Consider the following 18413-nt stretch of genomic DNA (forward strand, 5'->3'; position numbering starts at 1 on the left):
CAAAAAGGGCCGACAATCGCGTTTTAGAGACTTCAATTTAGAAAAAATTCCAATGAGAGGCCTTTGAAACTCCAATTGACCCCCATGGTGGATGGGGAAATTTGAATGACAATAAATTTAAAAACGTATGGTAGTTAAGCATCTTGCATGTATTTTGATGCTTTTTCCACACAAAACACATTGAGTACATACCCTTTGACCCCTCCCTCCTGCAAAATTTTGAAATGACGGGACTGCTCCCCTCTCCCTTAACATCATTAAATCATCTATAATTGCGTTTTTAGGGCTAATTTTGAACATTTTCGGACAATCTGCGCACCCTTTCCCCAATACAGCATCTAAGATCATTGGAAATTGAATTTTTTAAACTTCTGTTTTAAAAAATTGCTGGGGAGTCTCTAAACAATAATCTTTTTTCATAACTGTACCCAAAAATCTACAATCGTGCTTTGGAGATTTTAATTTCGAAAATTTTCCGTGGGGAGAGCCCATGAAACTCTCCTTCTCCGAACATCACCAAGATCATCTAGAATTGCACTTGTAGAGCTAGTTTCAGAAAAAAATTCCAGAGGAGAACCCCAAACCCCCTAACATCGCTGAAGATTTTCCAAGCTGACGTTTTTGGGACTTCAATTTCGAAAAATTGCTCTAAAGAACTCCTGGACACTCTTATTTTCCCAAACGTTACCAAAAATGGCCAACTATCGAGTTTTAAAGACTTCAAACTTTGGAGCATTTCAGAGAGGAGGTCCCTCGAACATCCCCCTCCTACTAACATCTGAAAGATTGTCTATAATTCCGTTTTTAGAGCTATAATTTAGGAAAAATTCCAGGGGAGAGCCCCCGCCCTCCTCCCTTTTCTTTGGGAGCATTATTTTATATAGCTAATTCCTGTCTTTCTTTATGTCATAGATATAGATCGATAAATAGCTAATTCGGACCAAGGATTTTTTCTGGTTATGGGGGCAATATTATTATTATTATTATTATTAAAAAGATTTTTTTGTTTGGAAAATTGCTCAAAAGAATTGCAGAAGTATTAAATACAAAACTCAAACTAGCTCTGACCGAATTAAAACAGACCAACTAATAATATTTAAACAGACCCAAAAATAATAAGAGCACTACACAAGAAATACAGAATTTCAGGTGCGCAAATTTTCCAAATTGTTGAGTTGAGTGTGTAAAGTTCGAGAGCATTTAAAAGTGTTCTATGTAAAAAGGTTACAAAAACCTAAAACGCAAAACGTTTTCGTAATTATTTCAAAATAGATGCAAAAACTAACAAAATCGCTATCTCGAAAATGCCCTTTATGATGATCGCAGTCACTACAACTAACCATTCTCATGTACGATAACAATTTATGTTCATTTCCGATCCTAAATTCGTTCAAAGCATCTTGTTTTCATACTCTTCAAAATATTTGTTTGCAACCTTTCTACCTTTGATATAAAAATAAATCTTTCAAATCATTTTCGGTTTTTCGATATTTCCGGATTTCAGAAGTCCGGATTTTCGAATGTGCATTATATCTATATGTACACATATACACATCAATATATCGATTCTTTTTTTAAATACATAAAAACGTGGGTAAAAAAGGGGGCTCCAAATTAACTCCCCGCCGCCCCGTTTTTTACTTCGTTGTGATCCAAGGTGTAACCCCCCCCCCCCCCGAAACAATCGGCCAGTTACACCACTGCCCAGAACAATCCTTCAAAAAAATTCAATGGCGTAGTTATGACCCCCCCCCCTCGTGGTGGGCACAATTGATTTTTCCTGTAAAAAGTTATTTTAAAGGTACGAACGTAAGACACGTGCGAAAGAAAGACGAGAGCATCTTTTTAATAGTTATGGTAAGCGGGGGGGTTGGTGGGAGGAAACAAGTTTCGTTTCGATAGCAGACTTAGGAGCTCCCGCGCCTCCCTATATTCTGCTTCTGCGTCGGTGTCTCCCTGAGTCCAGTCTGGTTGGATAACAGCTCGGCTCCCAAAGCGCTTTTGGCAGGGTTTCCATATTTTTGTATTTGCTTGAAAATACCTTGGCACGCGCCAAACTCGCTTACTTCTCTTCTCCTAGTCCAAATTTCGGCTATAGAGATTTCCGCTCTCCGGTAGTGAAGCTTTTGGCGATATTTTGCTTGGCACACTCATCTCTTTTAATCACTTGCCTTTGAATAACATCGATTTTTTTTCTTGATAATCGACCTCCTGGTTCTGTGGAAACCACCACTCTGGGGTCTTGTCTTGACTTTTTCCTTCCACAGGCCTCAAAAATTGAAGCAAAATTTTTTTTTTCCCACAGGAACAAAAAAAAAAAAAAAAAAGTGAGAACACGAACTGAGATTTCAATCTGCTACGTTCAAATCCCTCCAATCTTCTTAAATAACTTATTTATGTGACTTCCATGAAATTTCAACATGAAACAATGAAAAATCAAAAGATTTTTAGTTTTTTATTCCTTGAGTCACAGTCATAGTTGAGTTCGGTATTATTTTTTGCAAGACATTTAATCTTCAGAAATATGAAGTGTTATATGGCAATTCTAAGGCTTCGTGTCAGAAAGGTACGGAATGGGTTGGAGATAAGAATCCTTGAATTGGAATCCATGGGGTCTAGTAGTTAGAGCCGCTGTCTGATACCCAGAGGACTCAGACACAGGCATAGGTCATGGGAAGGAACCAACCGCCTAACTAGTGCTATACGGCTTCAAAATTTCCACTAAATCAGGTGAAAAGATATCACTAATGAGTACCATTTCTTAAGATACCTATTTCTCTTCGTTAGCGCATTGTAGATCGGGTTCAAATAATTCGAACTTAAAAACTTCCCTGTACATTTAACTAGGCTCCTCTGGAAATGGCATGAAGTTCAGGTTTCATATCGGAGAGGGCATCGAAGTTACCATTTTTTAAAAACCAGCGATTCTCGTGACCAGTCAGTTGGTAAAAAACTTATCTCGACAATCCTCGTGACCAGTCAATTAGAAAAAGAAACCAATCACGAAAATCCTCGTGACCGGTTCACAGCGTGTTTAAGCTACTCTATCTCCTCATCACCCTAGCCTATCTACCTATAACGCTTTGAAGTCTCAGCGTTAGACTGTTTTGAAGACCCAGAAATTGGAAATGTTACATTTTTGGATTAGTAAATTTTAAAAAATGTACTGTTTTACTTTAAAAGCTGCAATTGGTAAGCTACTTTTGCAAATTTATCGAAGACAACGAACCATTTAAAGCCACCCTGAGCTGAATCTCGAGAGTGAATTCTTCTGGTAAATTCACCCACCTTTCCCTGACAAAACAAGAAAAGAAACACATTGCTTTAGTTTGAAACTAAACCCTCTCGGCTTTTGAGAAAACGTCCCGCTCTACCGTTCATCTCACCGTCTCAACAGCTCTGATGTCACTAGGGTTTCCAATCCTGAAATCCCGATCCCGCGGGATTCCGCATGACATTTAGCGGGATTTCCAATCCCACAAAGATTTTCCATGCAATCATTTTCCAACTTTTGCCCCTCATAAAACGAATATTTTTAGAAACATCATCCGAAGTTTGAATCATCCTCCTGCATATTTGCAAGAATAGCAAGAAAACCTTTGTGACACATATGATGAACGGTGGATTAACCATTTAAAAACACAAAAAGATAGAGTATATTTTTCTGAGGTATCATCATTGGTATTCTCATTCGAGGTTTCCGTTTCCATTCGTTCAGATATTGCGAAAATGCCTAAAATTAAAAACGTTTTCGAAAACCATCTCTCCGTTGTCAAGCTTTAACATGCGCTGCCGCTTGGACTGGCAAGTCTTTTGAACTCCGTTCCCCTTCCTTACCCTCATTGTGTGAAAAAAAAAAAAAAAAAAAAAAAAAAAAAAAAAAAAACTCTAATTGCCCATCATTTTCACTTTCACGTTGGCTGTCTTTAAGCAGCTTGCGAAAGTTGAGAACTTTACGCTCTCTCTAGTTAAGTTCCTGTCACACTGTACTGTTTTTACACAAACATTCATTTTTCCCCCACATGTTCCAAGGTCTCTCTTTTAAAACACTTATCCTGTATAAGTAGAGGAAAAGGTATGAAAACGGGCAAAGGTGTAAATATGAAGACTGGCGGCAAGGACTGTATACAGTGCCGTTTACTAATATAAGATAGCAGACAGTCAGCAGTTGGAAACATTCTTTCAAGCAGTGTGGATGCAGATGCACCGCAGGGGCGGACTGGCCCGCTGGCCGATGCGCCCTTCCGCCTCTGCACCCTCAAGCCTGCACACCTTTTTTTTTAAATTTATATATTCATTAATTTTTTTAGTGCAACTTCCTTCTTTCTTTTTTTTTGCGCTCACAAACCTGTGCGACTTCACTTCGCTTTTTTTTTCTTTTTTTTAAACTCGTAAACCTGTGTACCATCGTTTTTTTCCTTTCTTTTTTCGGTTCCTTTCTTTTTTAATTATATTTTATTTTATTTTAATTAATTAATTGATTAATTAATTAATTTATTTATTTTTGCACGTTTTTTGCGCTCATAAGAGGTCAAGGTTGGCGCCTTCTTGCGGGACCCAGTCCGCCTCTGATGCAGCGTGAGCTATTGTGCAAATTGGTGATTTCCTGGGCTGCAAACTTTTAAGAGGTACATGCAATCTTTTTTTTTTTTACGTTCTTATGTTTATTTAAAAACAATTTTACAGTGTTATCCGGAACCCTACTTTTTCTATTAAGCAACTTTTTGAAGTCTGCGTTTAGTCACGCACGCTTTTACGGAACATGTTATAGTGGCCATCTTTTTTAGGTTTAGTTAGGTGTTGGTGTAAATATGGGCCTCCATTTAAAAGATGCCCATAATTTTACCACCTCTTTTTTTTTTTTAATAAAGAGCAAAATTTATTTTTCATGCAATGCAACTTGCATCTTTCATGATGGAAAGTTCCCTGAAGACACTCGGGGAGAGGTATGGTTGAAATGCGTTACGTGCCAAATGTGGGCACATTTAGATTGTGCCGGGGCTGTAAGAGCCAGTTACATTTGTGATTTACGATTATATATATTGTAACGGATTCGGTGCGACTTCCGCTTTCTTGAAATGAAAACACAGTTCTTGATAAAAACACAGGAAATTTATTTACACTATGTACAGGAAAGATCTTCAACAACTGCGAAATTATTCATCAGCAATTAAGCAATTAGCACACAACACCGTAAACTCAACGTTTACACACGTATTTACTTCCAAATACGAAAACAACACAGCGAAATGCCTCGCTATAAACAGAGCAAAATGCTCTCAGTTCCAAATATCAACCGAAACTCCCTGTTTATCCATCGCTAACGGCTTAAATACACCGAAAAGAAATTTCTCAAATATTCCACACGCTTCCAGAAATGCGTAGACCGTTTTACAACTACACTTCCATTGATAAAATCAGTGAATGAAATAAGAAAAAAAAAGAATAGGGGGTTGTATACTTTAGCCATATGTTAAGGGGTTGTATATTCATTACGGGAAACTATTTACAGGTTACGTTACTACAATAATTACTATTTACAGAATTTGTAACACTGCCCCCTTCCCAAGGACTGCACGTCCCGGGCAGTACAATCCCCAGAAAGGGTGCCAAACTTCTATCACAAGTTTACAAATATACACATTAATTAATAACTAACAGATACAGAAAACACAATAATAACAAGAAATATTACTAAACATTAAAAGCAAAAATTATCTACCACTTTTATGTTATCAACCATGGTTGTTTACGTAATACTCATGAACTATGGCCATAGTATGGGGCTAACCGATCATAATGTACAACCCTAGGTTTTGCATTAGGTGATTTTTGGATCCTCACTACGACGTCATTCAGTCGGTTAAGGACTTTGTAGGGTCCATCCCAATGCGACTGCAATTTGGGTGAAAGACCTTTCCGTCGGATGGGATTCCATAACCAAACCTTGTCGCCTTCGTTGAATTCATGTCCAGTAGACCTTGTGTCGTATCGAGTCTTCATCTTCTCCGCCGCGATGTTGATTCGCTCTCGTGCGAAGTTATGAACGTCTTCCAACCGGGCCTGGAGATCCTGGATGTACTCCTCAGGCGATGCAGGCGCATCCGGAGGACGACCGAAGACGAGATCACAAGGTAGCCGAAGCTCTCGTCCGAAGAGCATCTGAGATGGGGCATATCCGGTAGTCTCGTGGACAGCACTGCGGTAGGCCAGCAGGAACAAAGGTAGCTTCTTGTCCCAATCCTGTTGATTTCTGGATACCATAAGCGAGAGATTATTTAGGATTGTGCGGTTAAATCTCTCCACCATGCCGTCCGATTGTGGGTGTAGTGGTGTTGTCCTAGTTTTCTCAATTCCGAGAATTTGACATAGGCCCTTAAACACAGCAGAGATGAAATTCCTCCCTTGATCGGAATGAATCTGCAAAGGTGTTCCGTATCTCGAGATCCAATGTTGGACTAGAGTCTCTGCTACGGTGGTAGCTTCTTGATCTGGAATGGGATACGCTTCGGGCCATTTCGTGAAATAGTCGATGGAAACAAGAACGTATTTGTTCCCATCAGCAGTTCTTGGTAGAGGACCCAGGATGTCGATCCCAATTCGTTCGAAAGGAGCTCCAACGTTGTACAGATGTAGCTTCCCTCTGCTTCTCTTCTTCGGTCCTTTACGAGCAGCACAGGCGTCACAAGAATGGCACCACTTCTCCACGTCATCCTTCGCCTTGCTCCAGAAGAAGCGCTCCCGAACTTTATTGAGAGTTTTCAAGACACCAAAATGTCCTCCAGTCGCACTACTATGTATTTCTTTCAGAACATCTGAAATCCTGGATCGAGGAAGTAGTAACTGCCACCTAGATGTCTTGCCGTCGTCAGATTCCCATTTCCGGTGTAGCACGCCGTTCCGTAAATGGAGTGAGTTCCATAAAGCCCAGTATCTTTTTGTTGCAGGACTGAAGATTTAAACGTCCTGCCAGCTAGGTCGCAGACTGTCACTTTCCATGAACTCCAAAATTGGTTTTATGTCGGGGTCTTCAAGTTGATCTTTTCGAACTTGGTCATCACTCCATGGATCAGGTTCTGATGATGTTGGAGTCACTGTCACCTGATAGGCGGTAGGGCTAGTCGTTCCATACTGCTTCTCGATTCGGGAACAATAGTGGCAGTTCTCAGGACAGGGTCTCCTTGATAAAGCGTCAGCATTACCGTGAGATAACCCTTTTCGATGCTTGATCTCCATGTCATATTCCTGGAGCCGCTGTATCCATCTGGCTATCTGGCCTTCCGGATTTTTGAAGTTCAAAAGCCAAGTTAATGAGGCATGATCTGTCCGAAGCAGAAATTTTCGGCCGTAGAGGTAATGATGGAAGTGTTCTACAGCTTTCACTATGGCCAGTAACTCCTTTCTGGTGACGCAGTAATTTCGCTCCGACTTTGATAAGCATTTGCTCCAGTAAGCGATGACATGTTCATTTCCGTCAATTTCTTGGGATAAAACAGCTCCGATGCCCTCGTTGCTCGCATCAGCGTCCAGGATGAAGGATTTTTCAGGCTGAGGATAGGCGAGGATAGGCGTTGATGTTAAAGCCTCCTTCAGTCGTAGAAATGCATCTTCGCATTCTTTGGACCATTCAAACTTTTGCTTGCTCTCCGTCAGCTTATGCAAAGGTCGTGCAATGTTGGCAAAACCCTTCACAAACTTCCTGTAGTACGTGCAGAGCCCCAGGAAACTTCGCAGCTGATGGATGTTTTCGGGACGACTCCAACTCTTGACAGCAGACACCTTTTCTGGATCGGTTTGTACACCTTCAGAAGAGATGATGTGACCAAGGTAGTTCACTTCCCGGCGGAACAAATTACATTTGGACGGGCTTAACTTCAGATTGGCTTCCTTAAGCTTTTGCAGCACCTTCGTAAGATTTGCCAGATGTTCTTCGAAACTGCGTCCCACGATGATGATATCGTCTAAGTAGACCAGACAGGATTCGTAAGAGAGTCCTCTTAACACTGTCTCCATAAGACGCTCGAACGTAGCTGGTGCATTGCAGAGGCCGAAGGGCATCACTTTGAACTGCCATAAGCCTTGTCCAGTTGTAAACGCTGTCTTCTCTCGGTCATCAGGGTGTATCTCAACCTGCCAGTAGCCGCTCTTCAAGTCCAGGGTCGAAAACCACTTGTGTCCGGAAAGAGTGTCCAAGGTGTCGTCTATCCGTGGAAGAGGGTAACTGTCTTTCTTGGTGATTTCATTCAGTCGTCGGTAATCGACACAAAATCTGGTGGAGCCATCTTTCTTTCGGACCAAGACGATGGGAGAGGCCCAAGGACTGGATGAGGGTTCGATTACATCATTCTCCTTCATCTCTTTCAGAAGGGTTTCAACCTCTTCCTTCTTAGCGAATGGTAGTCGTCTTGGATGCTGTTTAATAGGGGGGTGTTCTCCAGTGTAAATCCTATGCTGCGTCAAATTCGTACGGCCAACATCCTCCGCTGTAGATGAAAACAGATGCTTGAAGTCGTCCACCAATTGTTCCGCAGCAGTTCTTTGGTCTTTCGATAAGGGTGCACTCCCAATTAACTTCGATGTCAAGGACTCAGAAGACACAGTCTCGGGGGAATTGATTCTTCTAATGATGCAGTTTACTGGAGTACAAGTTGCTAACACTTCACCTTTCCGGATATTCCTTGGCCTTTCACTCACGTTGGCGACTCTCACAGGAATTACATCCTTAGAAAGGTCCACAAGCGTAGATGCTACCAGCACTCCTTTTAGGCTATTGCTTAGGTTAGGGTATTCAATAAGTCCAAATCGAAAACTATTGCTTTCTTCAAGGGAGCCAGGTATTAATGATTCTGACCTTGAGGGAATCGATAAATCTGTTTGAGCTATTATTTGATGAGCGGATTTTACATCACTCTCTGCAGGAAAAACGGCTATGTCTTCTCTCATCGAGTGCAGCTCATTAGTCTTGAAGTCAAGAGTGAAGTCATATTTCTTCAAAAAGTCCAATCCGAGAATGAAGGGGTCCGTGATATTATCGACGAATGCCGTATGATGGTAGGTGGCATTCCCAAACACTATTTCCAAGTCCACTTTACCGTCAATCTCAATTTTGTCACCTGTCACAGTCCGGAGACTTACGCGTGGCGATGTCCACAGCAGTTTCAATCCAAATTCACGAGCCACATCTGTCCTAATGATTGTCTAATTGGCTCCAGTGTCAACAATCAGTCTGCAGGGGTTCCCATTTACATGTGCGTAAATGAAAAGTCCATCACTGCCACTACTAGAAGAGGAAATCTGCAGAGCTTTAGTGGTGGTGATTTCCTTCCCTCGCGTAGCTTGGCGAGCCGGACAACTCCTTCGCAGGTGTCCTTCACTACCGCATTTCCAGCACTTCTGCTCTTGTTTCTTTTGGGCTGTTATGCTGCTCAACTGTCTTGTCAAGTCACCGAGTTGTCTCTCAAGTTCAGCGAGGTGGGACGACCTGGAATCAGACTCATCAGCTTCCAGAGTTCGGATGGGATGGCGATTCACACGGGTTGCTTGCTGGGCGGCCTCGTATCTCATCGCATACACAACAGCAGAATTCAGGTCTTTGACATCCGCCATCCGTAGAGCTCTCTGGATTTCCGGATCTCGAACCCCGTCGATGTAATAGTTGAGTGCCAGGTTGTCTCGAACATCCGCAGGACAGTCGCAAAAAGCAAGATGAGACAATCTCTCGATGTCCGCCGCAAGCTCTTGCAGGGTTTCCCCAGTTTTCTGGAAACGGGACTTCAACTGGAGTCGGCTCAAATCTTTCTGGCACTTCTCACCGAAGCGAAGCTCCAACGCAGATGTGAGGGCGGCGAAATCCAGGCGCTGGCCGTCCGGAAGGGTCTGAAGAATGTCCGCTGCATCACCTCTCAGGGATGCTGCAAGATGGCAGGCCTTGGTAGCAGAGTCCCATCCGTTCGCTTCCGCCACTATCATGAACTGAGTTTTGTAAACCTGCCACGAAGTTTTCCCATCAAAGGTGGCAAGTTTAATGGACGGTCGAGCAACCGATGTGGGAGCGCCAAACTGTACAGAGCTGCTTTCCGCGGTCGCCAATCTCCTTTCCAGGTCTTTAAAGATGTCTTCTTTAAGTTGATGAAATTTTCTATCTTCTTCTTCCAGTTTATTTTCTACAGCATTGCATCGGCCTTCAACGGAACTTAATTTTTCTTCAAATTTCTCTTCGATTTTATTTTCCACTGCGATGAATCGGCCTTCAACTGCCTCAAACTTTCCTTCAATAGCATCAACTCGATGCTCTATCTCATTAAATTTATTTTCCATCACAGTCTTTACCGAAGTAAGATCGTTTTTAATTTCCTCTTGGTTAGAAACTAGGTCATTTTTCAGCACCGTTAAATCACTTTTCAATTGGTTTTGATTAGCCGCCATATCATTCTTTAATTGTTCTTGATTAGCTGCCATATCATTTTTTAATTGTTCTTGATTAGCTGCCATATCATTTTTTAATTGTTCTTGATTAGCTGTAAAACTTGCAGTCAAGTCACTTTTTAATTGTTCTTGATTAGCTGTAAAACTTGCAGTCAAGTCACTTTTTAATTGTTCTTGATTAGTAGCCATATCACTCTTCACAGAGGTGATTGCGTCAAGAAGTTGTTTTAATTGTTCATCCATTGCGCGAGTAATCACCATAAAAAAATAAAGTCCTAATTCAAAAAAAAAGTCTTTATGAAAAAAATGTCCAAAGTCACACTTACTCCAAGAAAGTCCAGAAGATGCCCCACGTTGGGCGCCAAATTGTAACGGATTCGGTGCGACTTCCGCTTTCTTGAAATGAAAACACAGTTCTTGATAAAAACACAGGAAATTTATTTACACTATGTACAGGAAAGATCTTCAACAACTGCGAAATTATTCATCAGCAATTAAGCAATTAGCACACAACACCGTAAACTCAACGTTTACACACGTATTTACTTCCAAATACGAAAACAACACAGCGAAATGCCTCGCTATAAACAGAGCAAAATGCTCTCAGTTCCAAATATCAACCGAAACTCCCTGTTTATCCATCGCTAACGGCTTAAATACACCGAAAAGAAATTTCTCAAATATTCCACACGCTTCCAGAAATGCGTAGACCGTTTTACAACTACACTTCCATTGATAAAATCAGGGAATGAAATAAGAAAAAAAAGAATAGGGGGTTGTATACTTTAGCCATATGTTAAGGGGTTGTATATTCATTACGGGAAACTATTTACAGGTTACGTTACTACAATAATTACTATTTACAGAATTTGTAACAATATATATATATATATATATATATATATATATATATATATATATATATATATATATATATATATATATATATTTCCTGTAATAAATACTCTACCATTTTGTACAATTTTATCTTATTTTTAAACTATTTTTCGGTGACTTTTTTTTTTTAAAGAGGGCCCTTATTTACACCCCATTTTTTTATGCTTTTTTTCAAAGAATTTTGTAAATCGTCGTTTTTGAAGTGAAATCACTGATATTAATCATTGTTTTGCCTCAGTTCAAGGTTTCGCCATCACTTACCTTTCCCTTACACTCTGTTGTATCTACTTCTTCCCAAAAGATTGTCCGATTAACGATCGAACAATTTCTGTAGGCATAGGCTTTAGTTGTGGAAAAATCGGAAGCTCCTAGTGGACACATAATCTTCGCAACAGTTCCAGGTTCTGTTGCGTTCCAATAGAGGACACCTCTATCTGTGTCTGTGACATCAGCTGGGCACGAATCTGTTGAATTGAACAGAAAACAATTACTGAAGCATAATAGTAGGTTCATATTTTCCCTCTCATTCTCTTTAAGTTCAAAAAGAAAATTACCTGCTATATTACACAAATAACCTGAAAATCCTGGGGGACACAAGCAGGTTACATTTCCTTTACCATCCAAACAAGTTGAGCCATTAGCACAAGGTTGAGATAAACATTCATCAATCTCTTCATCACATACTAATCCTATAACAATAAACGATTCATCAGTTTTGAACAGTACGGGGGTTTCTTCCAATGTAATAATTTGATTACACTACAGTTAGATTACTTCATATTTCTTACTTAATTTAGTTTTCCCATTTTGGTTGACCCTCGTTTTCATGTCTTTCTTTCAGTTAAAACTGGAACTTTCTACTTTAACCAATTGCATTCTTTGACATAGTACTTGACGCCATTTTCTCTAACTAATACTTTTTTTTGTATCTTCTTTATTGTAAAAATATATTGGTAACATTTATTAATATTTTTTTAGTTAAAACACAAAGACATCCTCTAATTCTTTGATCTTTTCGTACTGTTTTTGTTAAATGATTTGTTTTTAATTAATAATATTATTTGTATGAATTTACTTCTTGTTCTTTGTTTCTGGTGCAGCTATGAATCCTATTTTTTTAAAAAATATTTTTGGGAAAAGTTGAATTCCATTGATCTATTGTTTATAGATCATAATTCAAAACTGTTTATGTTGTATATTTTATTTTGATTTCAATTAAAGTTTCTGTGTAGTGTGCCATTTTCCCCACCTTCCAGAAATTCGTCATTTATTTTCATCGCCCCAATCCTCAATTTTTCTCCCCTCCCCCCATTTATATTTTAAAATATTAATAATGAAAACAAGAACATTTGATTACCTGTTTTACACAAGTTCCTTTTCTTACGTTTTGCTAATTTAATTCAAAATATACTAGGAATTACTTTTCCTGTTTCTGACGAATTTTCGTGAAGTTTATGCCACACTTTAAAATGATGTGGTAAAAGTGTTGCTCTGAGCAAAATAACTCTCTTTTTATTTTACACAAGATTAACCCTTTAACTGTTAAAAAGTTAACTTTATGTATACTATATGACTAAAAGTATTGAGATACTTTCAAAAATTCACATTTTTACGGATTTCTCGAGAAATAAAAGATTAGTTGCTCTGTAATGTTTTTCACATAAAAAGTATACTCTAGCGGTTATTTTTCAATAACAATTGAGTCTGCTATTCATTTAGTTGATCAGCAACAAATTGTGGAAACAAAAAAAAAAGGTTTTTCATCATATTTCATTGTAAAAAGCTGGGAATAAACTATAAATTTCAGAAATAAGTTAAAAACCTGTCTAGAATTTAATCTTATATTTTCGTGAAAGTATCTCTTATACCCACGGAGATATAAGCATTTCTTCGAAAAATGCAAATTTTTTTGAAGGTTTTCGTCTCATATCACGCAGAGTTTTCCGTCAAACGTTACTAAACTTTCAGAATATTTGACAGCATATTAGAGAAAAATAATAAAAAAAATTGAGGTTAAAATATTGAAAATTTAATTAAATATGAACGTTTAAAGCAATTAATTTTTCACTGCGCATGCGCGAAAGATAGCAATTTGTAATCTTCATAATCGGGAGCCCAGATATATCCTACATTTCGTACAAAAGTTCTCTCTTGATATCTTTAAAATCTAAAAAGTTATCAGCGATCTAATGAGCTGAATTTCTGTAACTCTTGGATAGGCGACGAATGGTAAGGGGTCGTTCGCAAATTGACAACAATTTCCTGCTATCGTTGCAGAGGGATTCATGATAAGAACGGATCATTTGCGAATGATCCCTCACGATTCGTCGTCTAGCTAAGAATCATTAAAATTCGGCTCATTAGATCGCTGATAACTTTTTTAGATTTTAAAGATATCACAGTGGAACTTTTTTAGGAAATGTAGGATATATCTGGGCTTCCGATCATGCAGGTTATAAATTTCTATCTTTCGCGCATGCGCAGTGAAAAATTAATTGCTTTAAATGTTCATATTTCATTACATTTTCAATATTTTCACTTCAAATTTTAATATTATGTTTCTCTAATATGCTGTCAAATATTCTGTAAGTTTAGTAACGTTTGACGGAAAGCTCTGCGTGATATGAGCTGAAAAACCTTAAAAAAAATTTGCATTTTTGAAAGAAATGCTTATATCTCCGTGGGTATAAAAGATACTTTCACGAAAATATAAAAATAAATTCTAGATAGGTTTTTAACTTATTTCTAAAATTTATTGCTTATTCCCAGCTATTTACATCGAAATATGATGAAAAACCATTTTTTGTTTCCTCAATTTGTTGCTGTCCCCTAAATGAATAGCTGACTTAATTGTTATTGGAAAGTGACAGCTAGAGTATACCTTTTATGTGAAAAAATACAGAGTAATTAGTCTTTTATTTCTCGAGAAATCCGTAAAAATGAATTTTTGAAAGTGTCCCAATATTTTTGGTCATATAGTGTATGTTCTATCTTGTTTGCTATTTGAGTTAGTACCGCTGCTTTAAGCATTGATTTGTTTGTTAAAGGTGAATAACAAAAATGTGAAACGAGAATAATACCGGATTATCTTGCTATAAATGGCAAGATTTAGAGTTTGGAAAATAATAAAGATGAGAAACTGAGCGAAATCTCTTAAGCAGATTTCAGGAAGTGAGCAGCAGAAAAAAAAAAGCGTCGCTTAGTTTTACGGCTGCTTCATTGCGTGCAAAAGAACGAGCGTTCGCATGACTTGAGCAACTTAATTTTTACTGCTGTTTCTTCCGATGTTAAGCAAACATTAGCTCTCCACAAATAGATGAATATTCATTATAAGTCAGCAAAACTATAAGAACTGACAACTTCAACGCAAACATAATCATAATTGCCTACCTGTAAAGCCTGGTGGGCAGATACAAATAAAGTTAGTTTCCGATATGTGTTCACAAGTAGCGCCATTTAGGCAAGGAGAAGTAGCGCAAAGATCCACATGTTTACATTTTTGACCATAGAAGCCATCCGGACATAGGCAAACGAATGATTGATTCGTTGTTAATTTACATTGTCCACCGTTGTGGCACTGATTTTTTCTCTCGCATGGATTGTAAGATCCGCAGTTGGGTCCACTGTAATCTTCATCGCAAATGCATACATATTCATTGTGGGTTGTGTTGAGACAACGACCATTTTTACTGCAGGGATTTCTTGAACAGGGGTTGAAATACTCGCAGGTAGGTCCGTAGAAACCATTTTCACAATAGCATTCAAACCAAGGCTCAGAAGCAAGTGGTTGGCATATACCCGTACTGCAAGGCTTCTTGTCGCACCCTGAAAACATAAGAATAGAATTTCAAAAAATTTGTTACATAATTGTTGAGTTATTGTGAGAATGCTGTGCAATGATGCTAATTCATGCTCTTCATTTTGTTCTAAGATTATGCCAAGTTAATAAACTTCTGAGGAATTAAATGCATGCTTAAAAGTTACTGAGATCTCAATTTAAAACTTTAGGAAGTCTAGGTTGCTTAGTTTGTTTTACAGTAGAGGAGACCGGGTCTAATTGATACAGGGTCAAGTTGATACAATCCCAATAATTTTTAAATTTGAATGTGTATGAGAGCGGGAAGCAGAGTAGAGGAGGGGCAGGCCGATAGCCAGTAACCTGTCAAGTGCCTGAGGAGGAGGTTGCTGGTCCTTTTGTGCTTTTTGGAAAAAACTGTTTTTGACTGAGAAAAGTAAAATTTTGCTTGATACTTTGACCTGTTTTATATTTTATGTGTGAGGTAGTAGATCAACCAAATACACTACTTCGGATTCGTCACTTCCAGGTAAGGATATTGACTTAAATCGTTATTTTGGGCTGCTTCCTGTTTCTCATAAATTTAAGTTTAAAGTAATGGCGTCGTTTGGGTCAAATTGATACGCTTCTTTTGGGTCAAGTTGATACGTGTATCAACTCAACCCACAAGTAGTTTTTAATGTAGTTTTTTATTTTCAAAAATGCCAAGAAACTACAAGAAGAAAACTGAGAGAGGTGAAATACCTATTGATGTGTTTGAAAGGGATATGACGAAATAAAAAATGGAAGGATGTCTATCAGGGAAGCAGCAAAAACATTTTCTATAGCCAAAATGACGCTTTACAGATATAAAAATAAAAAGGAAAAACAGCTTGAAACACCTGACGCTGTTGAAAAAGAAGTAAAAATGGGATATGCTAAGCACCGTCAAATATTAAATGATGATTTAGAAAACGAGCTTTGTAAATACATTTTAACAAGTGCTAAAATTTATTATGGATTAACTCCTAAAAATGTTCAAGAACTGGCTTATGAGTTGGGACTTGCAAATCAATTGGAAATGCCTGATACCTGGATAAACGCCAAAATGGCAACATCAGAGTGGTTTTACAAGTTTTTAAAAAGGCACCCCACTCTTTCTTTAAGAGAGCCAGAAGCGACAAGCTTAAGTCGAGCAACTAGTTTTAATAAGCATAATGTTGGGAGCTTTTTTGAAAACTTGAAAAAGGTGTTTGAAAAATACAAATTTCAAAGCAAAGATGTGTGGAATGCGGACGAAACTTGGGTGCAGACAGTTCAGCGACCAGGCAAAGTTATTGCTGAGAAAGGAGTCCGTCAAGTTGCAAAAGCTACTTCTGCCGAGCGAGGACAAACCGTAACAATTGCAACTGCTGTTAATGCTATTGGCAATGCTCTCCCGCCACTTTTTATTTTCCCTAGAGTATTCTTTAAAGACTATTTCATAAAGTAAGGACCACAAGGGTGTATTGGCACAGCACACCCTTCCGGTTGGATGACTAGGTCATCGTTTCTCACTTTTATTAGACACTTTCATAGTCACGTAAAGTCAACACTTCATCAACCTTGCCTTTTATTGCTGGACAATCATGATTCCCACTTGTCTATACAAGTGTTAAACTTCTGTAAAGACAATGGAATAATTTTGCTATCTTTTCCTCCTCATACTTCACATCGCCTCCAGCTCCTAGATGTATCTGTTTATGGACCATTTAAAAGATACTACTTTGCAGCTGTTGACAACTGGCTAGTTAGCAACCCTGGTAAAACCGTAACAATTTATGACATTCCTAACCTGGTCAATTGCGCCTTTCTAAATGCTATGACACCGAACAACATAGTAGCAGGATTTAAAGCTTCCGGGATAGTCCCATACAACCCAGATGTTTTAACTGACGACGACTTCTTGTCAAGCTTTGTAAGTGATCGTCAGCTATCTACGAACGCAGAAGATCAACAGCCTTCTTTGTCAGGAGGGGACCATCAACAGCCCTCTACGTCAGCCGAAGATCAACAGCCCTCTACATCAGCCGAAGATCAACAGCCCTCTACATCAAGGGGAATGATGTCTTCAATTGTCACGCCGGAACAAATCCGTCCTTTGCCAAAAGCAGGAGCACGTAAAAATAGCGGAAAAGGCAGGCAACCCTTAAGATCTTGTATACTTACTGATACGCCTATAAAAGACAAAATAGAACAAGAAACTGAGGAAAAGGAAAGAAAAAAGTCTATTAAGGAAGAAAAAAACAAATTAAAAATCAGGAAATTATTTGACAGCGAAAAAATTAACCTTGACAAGTTAAAAAAACAGGATAAGGACATGAAAAGAGCTAAAGACAAGAAAAAATCAAAACCCAAGAAAAAGAAGTATGAATCAGACTCTGATGAAAATGGAGAGTCCTTTTGTTTAGTGTGTTTTAAGTCTTATTCGTCTTCCAAACCGGGTCAAGATTGGATTCAATGCATTTCCTGCAAGAAGTGGGCTCACATAGCCTGCGCAAAAGACTGTAAATTTTACACTTGTAAAAATTGCGAATCAGACGTTTGCCTCTCGTCAGAAACGGAATGACTGCTAAGAAATTATGACTTTATTAGAAGAATATTAAAAACTTAATTCAACCCATTCAAGTACCTTTTACTGTTTTATAATTTCGTAACAATAAAATTCCTTTTAAATGTATGACTTGCTAATTATTCCAATGATTCTCCATTCTACTGAAATGTGTACCAACTTGACCCATTAGTGTATCAACTTGACTCGGGGTGGGTTAAATTGATACATCTTGCAAAGTTTAGAAAATATTTTTTTTTAATTCTAAAATCTTTTTCATAGAAGGTTTTTTTATATGAAATGTGATAGCTAAATAGTTATATTGCATCATAATGCTGTATTTGTTTCAGTACGACAAAAAACAAAAATTATAAAAATCACAAAGTAAAAAGTGTATCAACTAGACCCGGTCTCCCCTACTGTGCAAATTAATTGGTATTGGTACAAACATATTTTAAAGAAAATTGCTCCCTTCTCGTGAATTTTTGGCCTCAAACCAGTTTTAACTGCTTTTTCTTAGAGTGTGTAACTGCCCTTAACTAATCTAAACCGATTTGACTACATGATCATGACGTGTCAAAGATTTTCCCTTCAGTTGCTGTAAAAAGTGGTTGATTGTGTAAATACGTCTGCTTCTGACGTGCATTTAAAAAACAGATATCATTCCGAGGAAAAGGATTAAAATATGTTAATCTTACTCAGCATATACTTCTGTTATGAGGGATA

The 18413-nt window shown here is 38.4% G+C and overlaps 1 protein-coding gene across 1 annotated transcript in view; it reads right to left on the reverse strand.

Moving 5' to 3' along the window:
- The window catches only part of LOC129231681 (cadherin EGF LAG seven-pass G-type receptor 3-like), a 153168-nt gene that overhangs the window by 38221 nt on the left and 96534 nt on the right, over window positions 1-18413 (reverse strand). The window contains exons 5-7 of the mRNA XM_054866044.1: window positions 14713-15147; window positions 11877-12011; window positions 11584-11786 (exon numbers count right to left, since the gene is read on the reverse strand). Coding sequence (XP_054722019.1) covers window positions 11584-11786; window positions 11877-12011; window positions 14713-15147 — 773 coding nt within the window. The remainder of the gene's footprint in view (window positions 1-11583; window positions 11787-11876; window positions 12012-14712; window positions 15148-18413) is intronic.

Source organism: Uloborus diversus, chromosome 10 (genome assembly GCF_026930045.1).
Source record: "Uloborus diversus isolate 005 chromosome 10, Udiv.v.3.1, whole genome shotgun sequence".
NCBI classification, from domain to species: Eukaryota; Metazoa; Arthropoda; class Arachnida; order Araneae; family Uloboridae; genus Uloborus; species Uloborus diversus.